The sequence below is a fragment of the Lissotriton vulgaris genome, chromosome 5 (genome assembly GCF_964263255.1).
Source record: "Lissotriton vulgaris chromosome 5, aLisVul1.2, whole genome shotgun sequence".
Taxonomy (NCBI): domain Eukaryota; kingdom Metazoa; phylum Chordata; class Amphibia; order Caudata; family Salamandridae; genus Lissotriton; species Lissotriton vulgaris.
The window spans coordinates 1338167206-1338187892 of record NC_141693.1 but is presented as its reverse complement, the minus strand read 5'-3'; the positions used below and the strand labels follow the sequence as shown (position 1 = coordinate 1338187892).

The 20687-nt window shown below is 44.7% G+C and overlaps 1 protein-coding gene across 1 annotated transcript in view; it reads left to right on the top strand.

The window, feature by feature from the left end:
* LOC147712569 (FYVE, RhoGEF and PH domain-containing protein 2-like) overlaps positions 1 to 20687 on the top strand; it is a 497527-nt gene that overhangs the window by 136971 nt on the left and 339869 nt on the right. Inside the window, exon 2 of the mRNA XM_086923272.1 lies at positions 3044 to 3467. Within this exon, the coding sequence (XP_086779398.1) occupies positions 3044 to 3467 (424 nt within the window). The remainder of the gene's footprint in view (positions 1 to 3043; positions 3468 to 20687) is intronic.

Below are 20687 nucleotides of genomic sequence, written 5' to 3'. Positions count from 1 at the left end.
GCTCCTAGTGTTGTCAATTGTTGCATGTACTGACCAAACTGTCACTGCCTGTCTTGTGTTGATTTCGAGATATCTGATCTTATTTTCCATGACCAGTTCCCTTTTGAGAATGACCCTGCTTTTAACCCCTCGCTTAAGATCCTCTCTTTGAGTGTATACGTTTTGAAGTTGATGAGGATTTTTCTGGGTTTTTTTTTCTAGCCTTGTTTTTCCCATAAGGGTCATGGTGGACTCTTTGGATGTCTTCGGCGAGATCCACTGATTTCGCACAGGGTATAAATTCCCCAAGTAGATTTCTATCGTTCTAAAGCCTGGGTCTCTGTACTACTCCTAGGAACACAACACACCTCCATGTTTTAGCCATTAATACCCTCATTTTTGAATCAGATAAAATATGACTTATTGCATGGTTGTGGCCGGGAGGCAGTGAGGTGCCATTTTGAGAATGTAGCTTGGGTTGTTCCAACTGTATGCCTTGTGTGTGAGGCACAGAATCCTGAATATAATTTGTGCCTCCACTGGGAGCCTGAGGAGCAATGACAATGCAAGCATCATGTGGCCTTATGTCCGGAGATGCATTGACATGTTACCTGATTCTCCAGTTTCTCTAATCTGCCAATGCATTTATTGGGAAATCTTCACCGAGGATGGTTTACTAATTGAGGTGCACCAAAACCAGTTATGTTTAGCTCCACTCTCTGTTTAGAGGCTGTACAGCATCACTATGTTTTAATTTACTGTTTGTTTCACGTATGCTGGAGTCTATTCAAAGCATTCACCACCCTTCTCTAGCAAAATATTTTCTAACGTCTCTTCTAAGTCTCCGTATCTGAGAAGTTAATAGCATACACATCATATGAATCCGTGTCATTTTTAGGAGGTTGGGGGCGGGGGTACACAGTACTCATACAACTAGCAATCATGATGATTGTGCACAGGTGAGCATAATAAATATAGCCCTCATTTTCTTTGTCATCTGACCTGAGTAAAAAGTAGCCACCTCTCCTCAATAAACAGAAGGTGGAGATATTAACAAAGGGGGTAAATCTCACAAAATGTGTGTTTTTTTCACATGAACTGGTCACTGGAGGTGTCGCCATGGAGGCAGTTTGTTTGCAGTAATTGAATAGCAAGTGCATTTTTAATAAACAGCAGGAGCAGAGAGTAGTGACTGATGAGCGAATTGCTGGGACTGTAAACTATCTGCAACGTCTGCTTGACAGTTTTTGTGAGTTTATGACCAGTCTAGATCTCATCATCAACCAAAACAAGACACACATAATGATTTTTGGGGAAAGGAAGAAGGCACATTTTTCCTTTGTAGTCCACAACAAGATGGTAGACTCTGTTCCCACCTTTACCTACCTTGGCATTCCCTTGGACACGAAACTTTCATAGGGACCACTGAAGAATAGTAGAGCTGCTGCCTTCTCCAAATAAGTGGAGGCCATCCTTAATTTTGCCCACAATCTTGGTCAGAAACCCATGAAGGAACTCTTGACAGTATACAAAGCCAAATGCTGTGCTATTGCTTCGTATGAGGTAGGAGTGTGGGGCTTTGAAGATCAGGGGGCCCTGGAAAAAACAAGAAGTTTTATCAAGAGATTGCTTGTTGCCCCCCAAAGCACTAGTCCCTTTGTTTGCCACACTGAGGTAGGGATTGGTTATATCCACGACCTTATTAAAATTCAACCCATCCTTTTGTGGCTTAGAATCTGGACCAAAAGCCAGACATCCTTCAATAGGGCTGTGCTTTCAGACTGTTTAACACTCGACCACTGTTTGAGTATTCCTTGGTTGAAATATATACAGAATTTAAGTCCCAGCATGGGACGGGAGGACTTGTTTACCTCTCCGAGCACTACTTCAGCTACCTGCATTAGGACTTTGAAGTATAAATTTCTAGAGGGATGCCTGGAGGATAGAATGAAGTGTGTTGTAGATAAACCAACGGTCCAGACCTATATGTGGCTTTGTCCGGTTGAAAGTCCTGCGCCTTAGTATGGGTGGGAGACCTATACCACAAATTCTTATTGATGAGGCTTTGTCTTTGCCCGGTGCACTTTCTCGCTGCTTTTCCATCACAAGGCACTTATTTTCACAACTTTATTTATGCCCATGTGATGACTTATCACCACAGACCACCTTACATTTTTTTTTTTGTACATTTTATTCATTGTTGAGGAAACGCATCTGCTGGCGATCTTTAGGGCGGCCAACATTTGTAACTGTAGAGCCGCTTTTATTTATCTGCAAACTTTACCCTAGATCAAGATCTGCTTCTCCATTACCACTTGTATTGATCATGCTATTAAGCAAAGGGATTACAGTTCTCATATGATGTTTTATAAATCTTATGTGGTTTTTATGGATTTGATTAAATTCCTATAATAGATCATTGTGCTCCTGGTTGTAATATTGACTAACCTCAGTATGTTTGACTTTTTAACGAGTTTTTCTTCTAGGACTCTTTCCAAGGTTTTTGTTCCTTTGGTTTTACCTGAGCTTTGTGATATTCCATTAGATGACTGCTGTTGTATTGTGATTGATTTATTGCTATGAACTAGGATGAGTATTTTTATGTTTTAATTATATATATTGCGCAGTTTTATGGTTCAAATGAGCCGAAATAAATTTGTTTTGATGATGATGACTGACGAGTGACAGTCAACTGCATAGGGTAAGACGACACACAGTGCTCAACCCTTGGGTTTTCAGAAGGCAGCATGATTGGGTCTCGTGAAATGTGGACTGAAGAAAAAAAGCCGGTAGCGGTCAGTGGGAAGGAGCTATACAGACATGTGAACATTTAGGTCTGTGGTTAATATAATACCCTCAGTAGAGTAGTGGCGGTGTTCGTGGGAGCCTGCAGTCAGCCTGCCTGTTTCAGATGATTGTCGGGTGTTCTAGCTGACAGACACTTAGCTGGTCTCAAAGTGGAGCCAGTGAGTTGTTTTCATTTATAATATCATGTTCTCATAACCTTCAACTGTTCTACTCTTGAAGAAAAGTGACTTTTAACACATATGTTTTATTTTCTCAGGCCAAGGGATGAGGAGAGTGACGTCATCAGCTTTGGCCACAGAGCCAATGAGAAGACTGGAAGAAGTCCAGATAGTGAACCTGTGTCTAGTAACCCGTTCATTGTAAAACCTTTGAAGAATCTGCCCCCGGCAAAACAGCTCCTGCAGCCCCAAAACTCAGAAGACCCGAGCAGGAAGAACAAGGTCAGGACAGAGAAAGGGGCAGTCCAGAGAGCTGCCACTGCCCCCGACAGCGGAGAAAAAGAGGGGAGTCCTCAGCCGGGCTCAGAAATAAATGATGTTCAGAGCGCAGAAGACTCGCCTCAGCAAACCCCTCCTGTCAGACGCAGCTTGACTTACCTCAGCGCCCTCCAGGCCAATATCGCCAGTCGGACGTGGAGACTGCAGGGAGCAGACCAGATCACTGGAGAACACGGGATCCAGGTAAGGCCGATGCCAGCCAAGCCAGGGGTGGGGAGGCCAAAGAGGGGGTCTGCACGCCACTGAAGCCCCGTCCTCCAGGACACTAACGAGTGTCATCCAGACTCGTGCTCACGCGCCTAAAGCATGGCGAAAGAGGGGCCCCTAACTGAATACAAGACCCCCAAAATCCTAACTCAATCCAGATAGGAGAGGAAGGAGTCCATGTATACCACAGACGAGAAGCACCACAGGGGCCACAAAATGCTGAAGATGATTTATTAAAAGCAGCTTTGCATCTGAGGGCCTATCCACGGTCGAATGGTGACCATGGTCCAAACCAAAGAACAGATCTGGTCACGCGTATATGTAAATGCTGTGGCTTAAGTAGACTGCTGTGAAGGGGTTAACACATGCAGTTCATGTAATGCCTTAGTGGAGACCTTCTTCTGCCTACTTGGAGATTTTAAATATTTCTGTTGGGGCCAGCACTTTTAGTAGTCAAAACCTTTAATGGAGTCTTCTGTATATTATTTTGTAGATCGAAATTCATCCACTCACGACTTGGAATTAACATGAGAGCAGTATATTTGATATTTATTGTGTTGTGGCAGTTACATTAGTTTGTTTGCACAAAGTGCCATTCTATATAGTCTCAGACCATCCTTGGCTTTGTGAACTAATTTTGCTCAAGGTCGCTGCAACAAGTTCCCTATTCTATACTATACCCCTTGCAGCAACGCAGCAGATATATATATATATATATATATATATATATATATATATATATATATATATATATATATATATACATATATATATATATATATATATATATATATATATATATATATATATATATATATATATGAGAAGCAGAGAACTCTGTGTAGTAGTAGCATGCTCTGAGGAACTTCTACCCACCTAAATTTAGAAACTACCCAAAGTTCCCTGCTTCCTTTTTGCATAATTTATGCAGCACAATCTAAGCCTGAAAAGCGTACTATTTTGATAGATGGTTAGCTAGACTCACATCTAGTGCCCTGCACCTTCCCCATGAAGTGGGTGTGGGCAGGATTATTATGGGGATTACGTCTCCTCACACTGCTAGCCAGTAAACATACTGCCTCTGAATAATGAAACTAACAAGCATGCCCCGATGTATCCTAATCAGTGCTTTATTTGAGCCGGTGGTTTCCAGCGCTCGGCATCTGCACTAACTTTGCAAAACTAGCACTAACGACAGTCCACCACATGGTGGCGCTGTCTGTCTAATTTTGAGATGAGCAATACAAAAACAGACGAGGGACCCTGAGAACAGAACAAGTTCTGGGGGGCGGGGGGGACAAGTCCAGGGAAAAGTACAGTGAAAAACATAGGAGAAATCCCCCACTCAAAATTCATGTAAGCAGGTAATAACTCCAAATATATATACATCACCCACAGAGAAAATCATTTTTCAATTATTTATTCTCCAAAATATAGAAATGTATTTCTTTTTTATATATATGTATATATATATATATATATATATATATATATATATATATATATATATATATATATATATATATATATATATATATTTATGTGCATTAGTTTAAACAAGCAATACATTTCAAAAGACACACTTTTACATATAATAATCACAAACTAGTATGTACGGTTTAAACAGAAGGAGCCCTGGGTCAGTCCTAGGCAGACCATGACTTTGTGTGTATGTATGTATGTATGTATGTATGTATGTATGTGTATATGTATGTGTGTGAAAGAACTCCGTTCCCCACGCGCTGCCGCTTCCCCAGACGTGGGGCAAGAACAGACACGGACCACAAAGTAGTAGATGCAGGATTTATTCGAGTGCTGTCGCCATAACGTTTCTGCTCAAAACGAGCCTTGATCACATGACAACGTGAGGATAGTGCAAGTTCTCTTTTAAAGTGCTAGTGCCACATTCTAATTACATCACATTGGTTGGACATAGAAAAAAGACTAGTAAAGTACATAGTATATCGTCGTAGAAAAGAGATAGATACTTTAAAAAAAAAACGACGATTAAATAATGGCTCATTAAGGGGATATAAGTATATGTTAAAATCAATTAAAACATACATTAATATCTACAGTGTCAATTCCCTACATGTTGCAAAAATATATGTGCAATATGAAGCCAAATGTAAACATAAAATTCATATGTAAACATGTAAATATCAAGGTTTTCAAATACCAATATTTAAATACTAGTCTAGAGAAAATTCAATCATGGGATAAGTCCCTATGTGTAACTGCCAACCAGAGTGACATATACCCAAGTAGTGCTCATAAAATAAAGTGCATAGTGCATAGTGCTGTAGAAAAAACATGAGTCTAAAAATTATTCTGGACTTGTTCCTCTGGATCAAGCCCAGACTTGATCACAGAGGGACTGACCTCACTGCTGGTTATCACATCCATAGAAGTTGCGAAACAAAATCATGAGGGAAAGAGTTTTTAACAAGGAATCAGAGGAATTTAGTAAAGTTGAATGGATACCTAAGTGCTAAATACATGGCAGCATATACAGTACAATGATATCAAGTGCAAATTGTTGTTTCAAGTTCCTAAGTATTAATGAAATATAAAACAATAAATAACTATCAAAAGTTAAAAACCGTTTAAAATTCATATATTACAACAGTATAATACTACGACATTACTGAGTAGCACTAGTTCTAATTCTGGAGGCCTCAGTGTAAACATGTATACATATCTTCTGTAAGATTTAAACCATTAGGTTGTTTACTATCTAGTTGAAGAATGTATTTAGTCTCAAGTTTTCTTAACCCCATAAGCGCTGCGCCCGTCCAGCGGCCGACGGCACCACTACCTCGCGAGTGCTGCCGTCGGCCGTTGGGCGTTCCAACTGCACCTGCGCAATGGAACGTTCAGCACTGGAGCTGGACGTTCCAAAGCAGCTAAGGTGTTAACTGAGCCTCTCTATTGCCACCCCTTCTACTTGCACATATAGAATCAATAACATAGTACTGTAGCTGGTTACTGTTACTTTGGTGGAATTCCTTAAAGTGCCTTGCTACAGGATATGTATTGTCCTGATTTGTGATAGCCCTAAGGTGCTGTAATATACGTTTGTGGACCGGGAGTTTAGTACTCCCGATATAACGTAGGGCGCAAGGACATTCCAGGATGTAGATGGCAAATTCTGTTTTACAGGTAAGGACCTTATTAATTGTGCGGTCCTTATTGCCAAAACCATCTCTGAAGGTCTTTTTATTGATGCCATGTGCACAGGCCTTGCAAGTTTTGCATTTAAAGAAACCTTTGTTAGTTTGCCACCAAGAGGTTTTATCAAGCACTTCAGGACTTGTATCAACCAGTTTATCTTTCATTGAAGGTGCACGACTGTAAGTAATAGATGCCCTACTGGGTAATAAATGTATGTGTGTATATATATATATATATGACTAAACCAACTGTCAAAGAAACCAGACAAATGAAAACGAAAATTAAGGATACTGACCTGCTTACACTGGATGACCTAACAACTCTAGAAATACTGGAAGAAATGAGACCTGAGATTACAAGGGAAGATAATGATACCTCAACACTAACACAGAGAAGCAGAAATGTAGGAGTGGATCAGGAGACTCCGCCAAGTCCGTTCAAACCAGTATCACAATTTCTGCCCCAAACACCACAGGATGCTATCAACATCTTTTCGGAGGCAGTAATAAAAGACTTAGTCAAATTTCGATCAAAGGGGAATGCAGTGAAACCTGGTACAGTAAAAACAAAAAATCTTACCAAAGCTCAAGCCATCGCTCTCAAAGGACTAGAAGATGATCCCAATGTCATATACAAACCTTCAGACAAGGGAGGAAATATCGTCCTGTTATCCAGAGAACAATATGTAGGAGAAGCGTTGAGACAGCTCACAGACAAAGATCACTATGAATTGACAACGATGAAAAGATATCAGGAAAGCATCAATGAATATCATGTTTTGATTCAAAAGTGGCATAATAAAACCATGTTGAGCACTGAGGAATATTTGTTTTTAAGAACTATGAATACTATTATTCCAACGTTCTACCAATTACCCAAAATTCACAAGGATACTAAGGTCCCACCAGGAAGACCTATAGTTTCCTCAATTGGAAGCCTTACTGAAAACATGTCAATCTTTATAGATCACTTTCTATTTCAGTCAGTTCTATCCTTGGAATCTTACATTAGGGACACAAAGGAATTTATTTCACATATTGAACAACTCACGTGGGATCCAGACTATACATTGATGGTTCTAGACATCACGAGCCTGTATACGAGTATAGAACACTCACAGGGTCTAAAGGCAGTGGAATATTTTTGCAAGAAAAGAGCATTGAAATTCGCAGGACACAGTACAATGTTACTAGAAATGACCGAATTCTGTCTGTTAAATAATATCTTTCTTTTTCAGGGGGACCTCTACAGACAGGTCTCGGGGACCGCGATGGGCACCTGCTTCGCCCCCAGTTACGCAAATTTATTCGTGGGCTGGTGGGAGGAGCAGGTGGCCTGGTCCGCAGGGAACTCAGAATGGACAAAAAATATTGTCACTTGGTATCGTTATATAGACGATCTCTTCCTGGTGTGGAGGGGATCTGTGGAGAGTGCCAAACAATATATGGAACATCTGAATGACAATAACATCAATTTACGATTCTCGGGCGAGATAAGCTCAGTGGCAGTGAGCTATCTCGACCTTAGGGTCGAAATCAAGAACAATCAAATCACCACCTCTCTATATCGAAAACCAACCGCTGGAAACAGCATTTTACATGCAGCGAGTGGACACCCAATGAAATTAAAACAAAGTATTCCCTATGGCGAATTATTACGTCTTAAACGGAACTGTTCTCAGGAAGAAGATTTCCAAAAAGCTGCAAAAGAAAGTATAGAAAGATTCTCAGCCAGCGGTTATAATTCCAAACATCTTAAAAACACACTTAAGAAAGTAACAAGAATACCTAGATAACATCTACTGCGGAAAGATAGTGATGAAAAGAAAAACGAAGATAAATTCCGTATGATCACAACCTACTATGATGATACAAATTTCTTGAAAAATACATTGCGAAAAAACTGGCACATACAAAGGACTGACCCCATCATTGGTGTGGACATTCCGTCTGGACCTCTAGTGACATTCAAGAAAGCTAAATCTCTTAAAGATAAATTGGTCCACAGTCACCTTGATATGCTTCTATCTAAATCTAACTCACTTGCAACAATGAAAGGCTTCTTCCCTTGTGGAAGATGCAAGGCATGCGCAGATAGCAAAAGAGTATTGGGCTATGAGGTTCCAGGCCTAAAAGACAGAAGACCCATAAATAAATTCATAACATGCCAAACCACGCATGTTGTTTACTGCTTAATGTGTCCCTGCAAGTTAAGATACATAGGGAGCACCATAAATGCTGTGAAACTGAGAATATTGGAGCATATGCGTTCCATCGCCAACAAAGATCTGACGTATCCAGTGGCGAGGCACTTCGCAATCAAACATCAAAGCAATAGAGATTTGCTCCAATATTATGGACTGGACCACATCCCGACACACATAAGAGGTGGGGATATGACATTGAAACTAAGAAGGCTGGAATCCAGGTTTATTATTGACTTGCAAACAAAAAATCCTAGGGGACTGAATAGTGGAGAAGAACTGGCAGTCCACCTAGGAACCTAGTCTATCCTTTTTCGTTTGAAAACCTTAAAACAAATGTGGAATGAACAATAAACCATGAAGTATTTTAATATGCCGATACACGGCCTAATAACAGTGGGCGTAGCCGCTATGGCATTGTGGTCTTCGTAGTGTCTTCATCCTCCCATGTGGGTTGTGTGCCATATCCCCAAAGTTGTATTCACTGTGTTACCTGAGTGGGTTACACAGAGGAGTGAGACGCTGATATGGAGAGGAGTTTTTGGCAGCACAACCCACTCGGGTAACACAGTGCCATAGCGGCTACGTCCACTGGGGCCGGACTTCAATTATTAAATCAAATAAGTGCTTCAAAATATGTGATGCCGTCTCTCTTAACATTCAGCCTCAGCCCATGATTAAGTGCGCAAGCACGAAACGCATCGGGGAGCAGGACTGCTATTAAGAGTGTTGCTTCAGTCTTCCCTTCATGTACAGCATCCTCTAGTAAAGAAATTTCCAGCAAAAATCTTACCTGTTTGGCGTGTTCTTCCACAGCAGGCACCTTGTGGTTTTGATGTTTTAGCGGTTCAGCCTGGACCGGGGAAGAACCCCACTGTTTCTACAGACCGGCTGCAGCGTCACCTGGCGTTGCGGGAACGGGTAGCTGTTTCTGGAGGAGTGAGACGCTGGTGTTGAGAGGAGTTTTTGGCAGCACAACCCACTCGGGTAACACAGTGAACACAACTTTGGGGATATGGCACACAACCCACATGAGAGGACGAAGACACTACGAAGACCACAATGCCATAGCGGCTACCCCCACTGGGGCGGGACTTCAATTATTCAATCAAATAAGTGCTTCACAATATGTGATGCCGTCTCTCTGAACATTCAGCCTCAGCCCATGATTAAGTGCGCAAGCACGAAACGCGTCGGGGAGCAGGACTGCTATTAAGAGTGTCGCTTCAGTCTTCCCTTCATGTACAGCATCCATCAGTAAAGAAATTTTCAGCAAAAATCTTACCTGTTTGGCGTGTTCTTGCACAGCAGGCACCTTGTGGTTTTGCTGTTTTAGCGGTTCAGCCTGGACCGCGGAAGAACCCCACTGTTTCTACAGACCGGCTGCAGCGTCACCTGGCGTTGCGGTGACGGGAACGGGTAGCTGTTTCTGGAGGAGTGAGACGCTGGTATGGAGAGGAGTTTTTGGCAGCACAACCCACTCGGGTAACACAGTGAATACACCTTTGGGGATATGGCACACAACCCACATGGGAGGACGAAGACACTACGAAGACCACAATGCCATAGCGGCTACGCCCACTGGGGCGGGACTTCAATTATTCAATCAAATAAGTGCTTCAAAATATGTGATGCCGTCTCTCTGAACATTCAGCCTCAGCCCATGATTAAGTGCGCAAGCACGAAACGCGTCGGGGAGCAGGACTGCTATTAAGAGTGTCGCTTCAGTCTTCCCTTCATGTACAGCATCCTCTAGTAAAGAAATTTTCAGCAAAAATCTTACCTGTTTGGCGTGTTCTTCCACAGCAAGCACCTTGTGGTTTTGATATATATATATATATATATATATATATATATATATATATATATATATATATATATATATAATATATATAATATATATATACAAATGACAAACTTATTAACATGTGCAATAAGACAATACAATAATACACAAAAAACAACAATATCTACAATGAACAAATACAAAAAACAAAAAAAAAACCTTTAAGCAAAAACACATTAAATATACACCATATACCACAAACAGAAGAACAAAGTGAAAGCACCAACGCGCGTTTCGGAAGTGCCAATTTGTTTTAACTCCTTCATCAGGGCGCAGAGTTCATCAATCTAGATAGTGGTCACACAGGGCCATCAATATTCATGGTACATGCACAATAATGAAGAAACCGGGCTCTAGTGAAAGATGAGTCTGTGGGGACTAGCAAACAATGAGTCAAATACATTCTAGAATAAAAATTCCCAATCAATAGAGCAGACTCTCAGAGTTAGGTGTGCCATATCTGATAGAGTGTTGAAAGAGTTATAAGTACCAAAAACCACCAGATGTACGGAATGCACCCGAATACAGTGTGTAATGCATAGATCAAAAATGATGAAAAAAGTTAAAACAGAACACCAATAGTAAGAGAAAGGATAAAGGCAAAAAATAAAAGCCAATATTTACACAATAGTCAGACTGGTACTAAGTCAGGGCGAGACTAGGAGACTGTGAATTAACAGGAAGTGTAGGAGGAAAACGGAACATGAGTCCATCAGTAGTACAAGTATGTCTACGCAGGATAAGTTAGGTTCCTAAAGTAAGTATAGAAAGCAATTGACATCTATAACAACAAAGTGTATTTTTCGGGTGAATAGAAATAAAACTGCGATATGAGCATACATACGTCTGGTACGGAAATATCCAGGCGATTGAGTAAAGTAGAGAGCCAAGGGCCCAAATCCAGGACCACACGTAAAACGGGAAGTGAAAAAGAATAGGGGTCCAACCGGATGAGCGTAACTAAAAACAAGAGTGAAAAACTGAAATGAAGATACTAATGAGAGTAAAAAAGTATAGTAAATAATACACAAAAGACTCACTCAAATATAATGCTGAGGCGCCCCCCACCTCCTGCCTAACAGCGCGTCTTGGGCCCCTTGACAGCCTGAGTTGCGGGGTGGATGAGAGGCCTGGGCAAGGAGTCTGAAAAAATAGAATGAAAAAATAAAGTGTAAATACAAGCCGGAAACCCTTGGGCATGGGGAATATTAAAAGAACTTGCATACATATACCTACATCAATTGCGGCAGTAAGATTCTTCCCCAAATCCTACTCCGGCAAAAAGTAGGGTGGACATGAAAATAAGGTCCCGCAGGCTGAGAAGGAAAATGAAAAAATTAGTGGTGAAATACGAGAGGAAGGGGGGAGGTTAAACAACCTTCTACCTAGACGGAATGTCATGAAGGGTACTTACATCAGGTGCCTGCCGTGCGGTTCGTGTGGCTGCTCCTTCAAATGTCCTGCCTGATCCACGCAATACTGGGACAGGTCTATATATATAAAAGCAACCCACGAAAAAACAAGGAAATGACTTGCACGTGTGTGGGCCAAAGAGCTGGAGTGCAGGAGATGGAATCCAGCGGGAAAAGTGTTGACCATGTTAGAATTAACATGAATACCATGGGTGTATCAAGGAAGCATGCCAGAAGGACCAAGGCCCGAACTTACTGACAGAAGACTGTACAATAAATGTGACTTAAGATACAAACATCCTATAAATAGAGTGCCAAAGCAGAGACAAAGAAATCGATCAAGGGTAAAGTGACAGGAGATGGAAACTACAAGTAAAGTTGGTCGGACATATTGGAGTGGTGCCGAGGGCAATGAAAACCGCCCTCGCAATAATGAACAAGAGCCAATATGTGATGTGAGAATAAATGCATCACCAATACTCATTCAAAAGCGGGTGCAGATAAGTGGAGAAAGGCTGACCAGCCAAAACAAAGATAGAACAAGTAAAAGAACGCAAAAATGATAAAAGCAAGATAAAGGTAAACAAAGACAGGGGTAGAGAAATGAATACAAGAAATTGGGCACAAGATGAGAAGATCAAACAGAAACTGGTAAAAAGAGTATAAAATTTACTGCAAAATATTACTTGATCATACAGCCAAAGTCGTTGCATGCGGAAAAAGAGAGAAAGGAGTGGGATAAGTGAAAATAAATCGCCCATTCAAGACCTCCATTCATATTCAAATTATAGCGTTTTCCCAAGGAAGGGATTCATTAAGTCCAGTGGTTGCAGTCTGTAAGGTAAAAATCCAGAATACTTCTCTCTTGCGTCTGAGAGCATCCATGTTGCCATCTTGAGGGCAGTGGACGCGTTCCAAGATCAGCCATTTAAGTTCTTGGACAGTGTGTTGTTTCTCCAGCCAATGGGCAATTAGAGAGGCACCAGTACGTTTGTTACAGATAGAGGATTTATGTTCGCTGTACCTCACTCTGAAAACTCTGCTTGTATCGCCAACATAGCCCTTATGGCAAGGACATAAAATAAGATATATCACAATTGTTGTGCGGCAGTTGGTCATCTCTTTTAGTAGGAATTGTTTCTTGTCCCATTCCAGTTCAGAAGTAACCAAGGCGGAGTCACAGGCATGACAATTACCACATCTGTGGGTACCACAGATTGGGTTAGACCCTACTATGGATTTTTGTACAAGTGCTGCTTTGAGACACGGCTGATTTGACCAACAAATTTCTAAGATTTTTGTTCCGCTGGATTGCAAAAATCGGTTTTTGTAGGGCCTGGGTGGATTTCTCCGAATTAAGGATATGCCATTGGCAATTGATGAATAGTGACAACTACCAACTTAGTGTCATCCATCTTCTTGTTAGGTAAGAAAATGGCCTCTCTGTTGTAATATTGGGCCCTTTTGTAGGATACTTTAATCAATCTATGAGGATATCCTCTATTCAGAAACTTCGTTTTGAGTTGGTGGGCATGAAATTCGAAGTTCTTGATGGTGGTACAATTTCTGCGACGCCACAAGAATTGGCTGAAAGGTCTGCTGTTCTTTTAGCTCCATGGGTGGTAGCTTTCATAATAGAGAAACGTATTGCGAGCAGTGGGTTTGGTGTATAATGAAACCTCAATGATCTGGTCCACAGAATCCAAACGTCCAGAAATTACATTTTGGTTCTGCTGGTATTCAGACTAAATTTAAGATGGGGATCACATAAATCAATCCACAGTAGGAATTCCGTTAGTTACTCTTCAGGACCGTTTAGTGTTTCTTCAATCTCAGCTATTTCTTTAAGGAGAGTAGCAACTACTTCCCTAGCAGTTTCGATAACAAGCATCATGAGGTCCCTGGAGCACCTATTCGCTATTAAGGACCATCTTTCTAGGAATTTCAGAATCTCAACAAATAGGCCTCGGATATTCCTTATCCTGAGGCCATTTGGGATAACTCCCGCTTTAAGATATTCGATCATAAATTCTGCGTGTGATTTGGTTCTCCTAGCCTTCTTTTTAAGATAGAGAAGTTTGAGCTACTCATCATAAGTGCCCTTTTTGAAAGAAAAGGGGTAATCTGAAGTAGAGCTCTGTACAAGTAGTTTGGAAAAATCCTCATCCATAAAACCAAATGTTTTAATGCTCTCTCTGACAATGAGAGGCAAGAAAAAATTCCTACTAAAAGAGATGACCAACTGCTGCACTACAAATGTGATATTTCTCATTTTATGTCCTTGCCATAAGGGCTATGTTGGCGAAATGAGCAGAGAGTTCAGAGTGAGGTACAGCAAACATATATCCTCTATCCAGGCGTCAAGATGGCGGTCGCACTCTAAAAGTGCTCCAGACCCCCTCCATCATCCGCCTTCCATCGGCCCACTGTTCCTGCTAATCGGCGTCCCACAATCTTCGGGGCGACTCCGCTATCCTGCTTGCTTTGCCCTGACCCCGCCTGGGGGCCTGTCCGGTGCCCGGGCTGCCTGTGCCGGCCTTTACTCTGAAAGACCTTTCAGCAAGAAAATGGCAGCCCCCGCGCAGCCCGCTTCGGAGGCCTGATTTCCTGGCTGGCTGCTCCGGCTGTCCCCCCTTCCTGCCCTGCTGACCTGTGCTCCGTTCAGCGGTGGCGGTGGCAACCTGTGACTGAAGCTCCCCCGGTGAAGGCAGGGCCCGAAAAGGATTGGCGCGGGAGCGGCGCCTCTCTCTGCCGTGCCACCCCTGCTCCTACCGGCGGCCTGTGGGGGCGGATCCGGGCCTGGCCGCCCGGCGGATTGAGGGGCCGTCGGGCTCCGGGTGTTGTGTCAACCAGAGTGCCTTAGAAGATGTCCGGGGCGCACGGCGGCTGCCATCGAGCGGCAGAGGAGGTGAGGAGACGGGGGGATTAGCAGTACGGGCGGCCTCCCACCGCGCCCTTCGGAGGTCGGGCCGCGGCGAGGAGAGGCATTGAACTAACTACGCTGGGGGCCTGTGCGGCTTAGTGGGGGCGGGCCATCCGGGCCGACCCCCTGCCTTGGAACTCGCGCTGCTGCCTGGTGGGCCCCATATACCTCTGCCTATATCCCCTGCTGAGGCGCCCCCCCCCCTCCTGCCAAACAGCGCGTCTTGGGCCCTTTGACAGCCTGAGTTGCGGGGTGGATGAGAGGCCTGCAAGCCCCGCACCGGTGACGGAGGGCTGCTGGTCTTCAGTCGGGGGTAGATGCTGGGCCCTGCTGGGCAGTGAGCTGAGCTGCCCGTGTGCTCCTTTTGATGCCTGGGGACTGTGCTGGACTCAGGAGGCCGTCTGGTCCCCTGGTCCACCCTCGCCTGCGAACTAAGGGGTTCCCTCCCATTGCTTGCGGGCTGAGAAGATATTGTGGCCTAGCGTGGGGCGGATGGGCTGCCGGGTCGGGCAGCGCACGTGTGTGCCTGCCCCCTCCTCCAGCCCGGAGGCCCGGGATCTTGGGGCTTGAATTTGTGGGGAGGTAATGAAGTCTTGAGTCCCTGGGGGCCGCCTTGGAGGCCAACATTGTCTTGTAGGGCGTAATGCCCTGAAGAACAGACGCCGCCCTCCATCGTGGGGACTAGGAGAGGGGTCGGCTGCCATATCGGGTAGCGGGGCGACGGCGTAGGCGCTGCTGGGTGCGTTGCCCCCCCAGGCGAGCGCCTCCACTTCTGCCTCTTGGAAACATGGGTAGGAACCGCGGCTCGCAAGCCGCAGGCTCCTCCACTCAGACGACAATGGAACAATTTGCCAAGCCTGACCGCGATCAGGTGGCCAGGGCCGTAGCGACATCTGGAGTGACTGGAGGGGACCTCTCCTCTATCCTGCAAGCGATCAGTGCTTCGCAGACCTCGGTGGAAACCAATATTGGAGAAGTGCGGGTGGATGTGGCCCTGATCCGGCAAGACCTCCGCAATGCCGTTGCTCGTATTGCGGAGGTGGAGTCCCGTCTTTCTACGGTGGAAGATGATGTTGCCACCCTTAAATCCCAGGTGGCCCGCCTGCAGACCCAGGCCACAGAATTGCATCGCAGGGCCGAAGATGCGGAAAATAGGGCCCTGAGGAACAACCTGCGTCTCCTGGGTTTTACGGAGGGAGTGGAGAAGGGGCGCACTGACACCTTTGTCGAGACCTGGATCCGGTCCTGGATCCCCAGAGAAAAGCTCTCCCCCTGGATTGTGGTGGAGCGAGCGCATCGCTCCCTTGCTCCTAAACCCCCCCCCCAGAAGCTCCCGCCCCCCCCACCTATTGTCCTCGGAGTATTCAACTTTTGGGACAGGGATGGGATTCTGGAGGCCGCCAGGGTGCAAGGTCTAGTGCACTAACAAAATTCCAAGATCATGGTCTTTCCATACTACTCTAGGGAGGTGCAGACACAACGCCGGTCATACGACGAGGTCAAGCAAAAACTCAGGGTCATGTGCTTCCCTTCCCGGCACACCTTAAGGTGTTTTTTCAGGGGAAAACCTTCTTCTTCGATACGCCACAGGCGGCATGGACCTGGCTTACGGAAGAGCTGCCCCTTCTACCTGGGGCGCCCCACCCCCCGCCCCGACAGCAACGGACCACCCTGGCCGGGAGGTGCCCAAGGCACAGCGGCACCGCACAGGGTCCAGACGGCGGGGCAACCGGAGAGAGGTGGGCTCTCAGTCGCCGGGACTCAGTACGTCGGACTTCCGGAGGATCCAGGCGTTTCTGTATGGTAGCCTGGTGCCACAGGCCCTACCCTCGGTTACCAAGACGGTGTTTCTGGCCTGGGGTGCGGCTCTCCGCCACGTGCGGTAGGATCGGAAACTGACTCAACAGATGCCACTTTGGCAAGGGTCTTGGATGCAGGAGGTTACCTCCCTGCAGGGATTCCAGCACTGGGACCTTATTGGTGTTTCAGTGCTCGGGATGTCTGGGTGGGGGACCACATTCGCTACTTTGCGGATTTACAACAGCGGCACTTGCTTCCACACTCCCAACACTATAAATACCTACAACTTAGACATGCCCTTCATACATATGTCTCGCCACCTGTTTCCCTTCCAGAGTTCAGCCTGCTGGAAGCTCAAGTAATGATGGGGAATCTGGGGAGGGGGGTGGTATCCTGTATCTACCGGTCCCTAGTGAACAATGGTCACGCTTCCCTGGATCGGCTCAGGGCTCAGTGGGAGGGATGGCTGGGCCCCCTGGACGATGCAGACTGGAGGGATGCCCTTAAGGCACCCAAAACCCTGACCACATCCTCCAAGTTGCACCTAGTCCAACTTTATTACCTCCATGCGGCATATCTCACCCCAACACGTCTATTCCAGGCCCGGCTGAGATCCTCCCCGGCGTGCACACACTGTGCTTATGCCCCAGCCGATTTTTATCACATGGTATGGTGTCCCGTGCTGGCGCCCTTTTCGAGGGGGGGAGCGAGAGCTCACGCAAGCCCTGGGGTGGGAGGTTCCCCATGATCTGCGGCGCATGCTGCTGGGGGTGTTTGATGGTCTGGATGGCTCTAGGGTGGACAAGCACCTGCTGAGACAGCCGTGGCGGTCTCCAAGAGAGATATAGCGGAGTTATGGTCCCAGGCTAAGCGCCCTCTGTAAAGGGCTGGAGGAGAGGGGTAGATTGATTCGAAGCCGGGGGTTGCCCCAAACTATTTAATAAAGTGTGGGGCAAATGGTTCAATATGCTTTCACCTTGATGGTCTGCCTCTATATGTTTTTTTTCTGTGTGCAACTGTATCTACTGTATGGACTGCCGGGCTATGCCCAGAAGGACCGCCCCCCCCCCCCCCCCCCTTTTCTTTGTTTTTTTTCTTCTGTCACATGTGTCTAAGGTAATGTTTTTTTCTGGTAACTAATGAACTGCAACCAATGAATTTGTATGTTGTGGATTTCTTTTTCAATAAAATTGATTATCAAAAAAAAAAATCCTCAATCCAGTAATAAACGTATTGGTGCCCCTCTAGTTGCCCATTGGCTGGAGAAACACACTGTTCAAGAACTTAAATGGCTGATCTTGGAACGCGTCCACTGCCCTCAAGATGGCAACATGGATGCTCTCAGACGCAAGAGAGAAGTATTCTGGATTTTTACCTTACAGACTGCAACCACTGGACTCAATGAATTCCTTCCTTGGGGAAATGCTAAAATTTGAATATGAATGGGGGTCTTGAATGGGTGATTTATTTTCACTTATCCCCTCCTTTCTCTCTTTTTCCGCATGTGTGGACTTTGTCTGTATGATCATGTAATATTTTGCAATCCATTTTATACTTCTTTTTTTTTTTTACCAGTTTCTGTTTGATCTTCTCATCTTATGCCCTATTTCTTGTATACATTTCTCTACCCTGGCTTTGTTTTCATTTATCTTGCTTATATAATTTTTGCGTTCTTTGTTTTAGCTGGTCAGCCTTTCTCCACTTATCTGCACCTCCTTTGGAATGAGTATTGGTGATTTTTTTTTATTCTCACATCACATACTGACTCTTGTTCATTATCGCGGGGGGCGGTTTTCATTGCCCTTGGCACCACTCCAATATGTCCTACCAACTTTACCTGTACTTTCCGACTCCCGTCACTTTACCTGTGATCCATTTCATTGTCTCTGCTTTGGCGCTCTACTTATGGGATGTTTGTGTCTTAGTCACATTTATTGTACAGTCAGTTGTCACTAAGTGCGGGCCTTGGTCCTTCTGGCATGCTTCCTTGATACGCCTGTGGTATTCATACTAATTCCAACATGGCTGACACTTTTCCCGCTGGAGTCCATCTCCTGCACTCCAGCTCTGTGGCCCTGACACATGCAAGTCATTTCCTTGTTTTTTCGCGGGTTGCTTTTATATATATAGATCAGCCTCTGTTTTGCGTGGATCAGGCAGGACATTTGGAGAAGCAGCCACAGGGACCACACAGCGGGCACCCAATGTAAGTATCCTTCATGACATTCAGTTTAGGTGTAAGGTTTTTTCAACCTCCCCCATCCCCTCGTATTTCACCACTAATTTTTTAATTTTTCCTCTTAGCCTGCGGGATCTTATTTTCATCTCCACTCTAGTTATTGCCGGAATAGGATGTTCGGAAGAATCTTACTGCCGTAATTGATGTAGGTATAGGTATGCAAGTTCTTTTAATATTCCCAATACCCCAGGGTTTCCGGCTCGTATTTACACTTTATGTTTTTCATTCTATTTTTTCAGACCCCTTGCCCACATTCATCGATGGGCCACAACGTCTTTTGGCGTTCTAATCCTCTCCTAATCCATAATATACAGTTTGGATAGGACAGTTTAGAGATTAACATCCTCATTACATTTGAGTGAGTCTCTTGGATATTATTTACTATACTTTTTTACTCTCATTAGTATCTGTATTTCAATTTTTCTCTCTTGTTTTTAGTTATGCTCATCCGGTTGGACCCCTATTCTTTTTCACTTCCCGTTTACGTGTGGTCCTGGATTCGGGCCCTTGGCTCTCTACTTTACTCAATCGCCTGGATATTTCCGTTCCAGACGTCTGTGTACTCATATCGCAGTTTTATTTCTATACACCAGAAGAATAGTACTTTGTTGTTATAGATGTCAAAATGCTTTCTATATTTACTTTAGGAGCCTAACTTATCCTGCGTAGACATACTGGTACTACTTATGGACTCATGTTCCGTTGTTCAGCCTACCCTTCCTGTTTATCTACAGTCTCCTAGTCTCGCCCTGACTTAGTACCAGTCTGAATATTGTGTAAATATTGGCTTTTATTTTTTGCCTTTATCCTTTCTCTTTCTATTGGTGTTCTGTTTTAACTTTTGTCAGCATTTTTAATCTATGCATTACACACTATATTCGGGTGCATTCCGCACATCTGGTGGTTTTTGGTACTTATAACTCTTTCGGCACCCCTATCGGATACGGCATACCTAACTCTGGGAGTCTGCTCCTATTGATTGGCAATTTCTATTCTAGAGTGTATTTGACTAATTGTCTGCTTGTCCCCACAGACTCATCTTTCACTAGAGCCCTGTTTCTTCATTATAGTGCATGTAGCATGAATATTGATGGCCCTGCCTCACAGCACCCTCACAAGCACCCACACTGCCTCACAGCATCCTCACAAGCACCCACACTGCCTCACAGATTCCTCACAAGCAACTTCTCTGCCTCACAAATTCCTCAGAAGCATCGAGACTGCCTTGCAGCTCCCGCACAAGCATCAACACTGCCTCGCAGCTCCCGCACAAGCATCAACACTGCCTCGCAGCATCCTCACAAGCATCCAAACTGCTGCGCAGCATCCTCACAAGCATCCAAACTGCTGCGCAGCATCCTCACAAGCATCCACACTGCCTCGCAGCTTCCTCATAAGTATCCACACTGCCTCGCAGCATTCTCGCAAGCACTCACACTGCCTCGCAGCATCGTCACAAGCATCCACACTGCCATGCAGCATCCTCACAAGCATCCATACTGCCTCGCAGCTTCCTCACAAGCATCCACACTGCCTCACAGCATCCTCACAAGCATCCACACTGCCTCACAGCATCCACACTACCTCGCAGTATCCTCA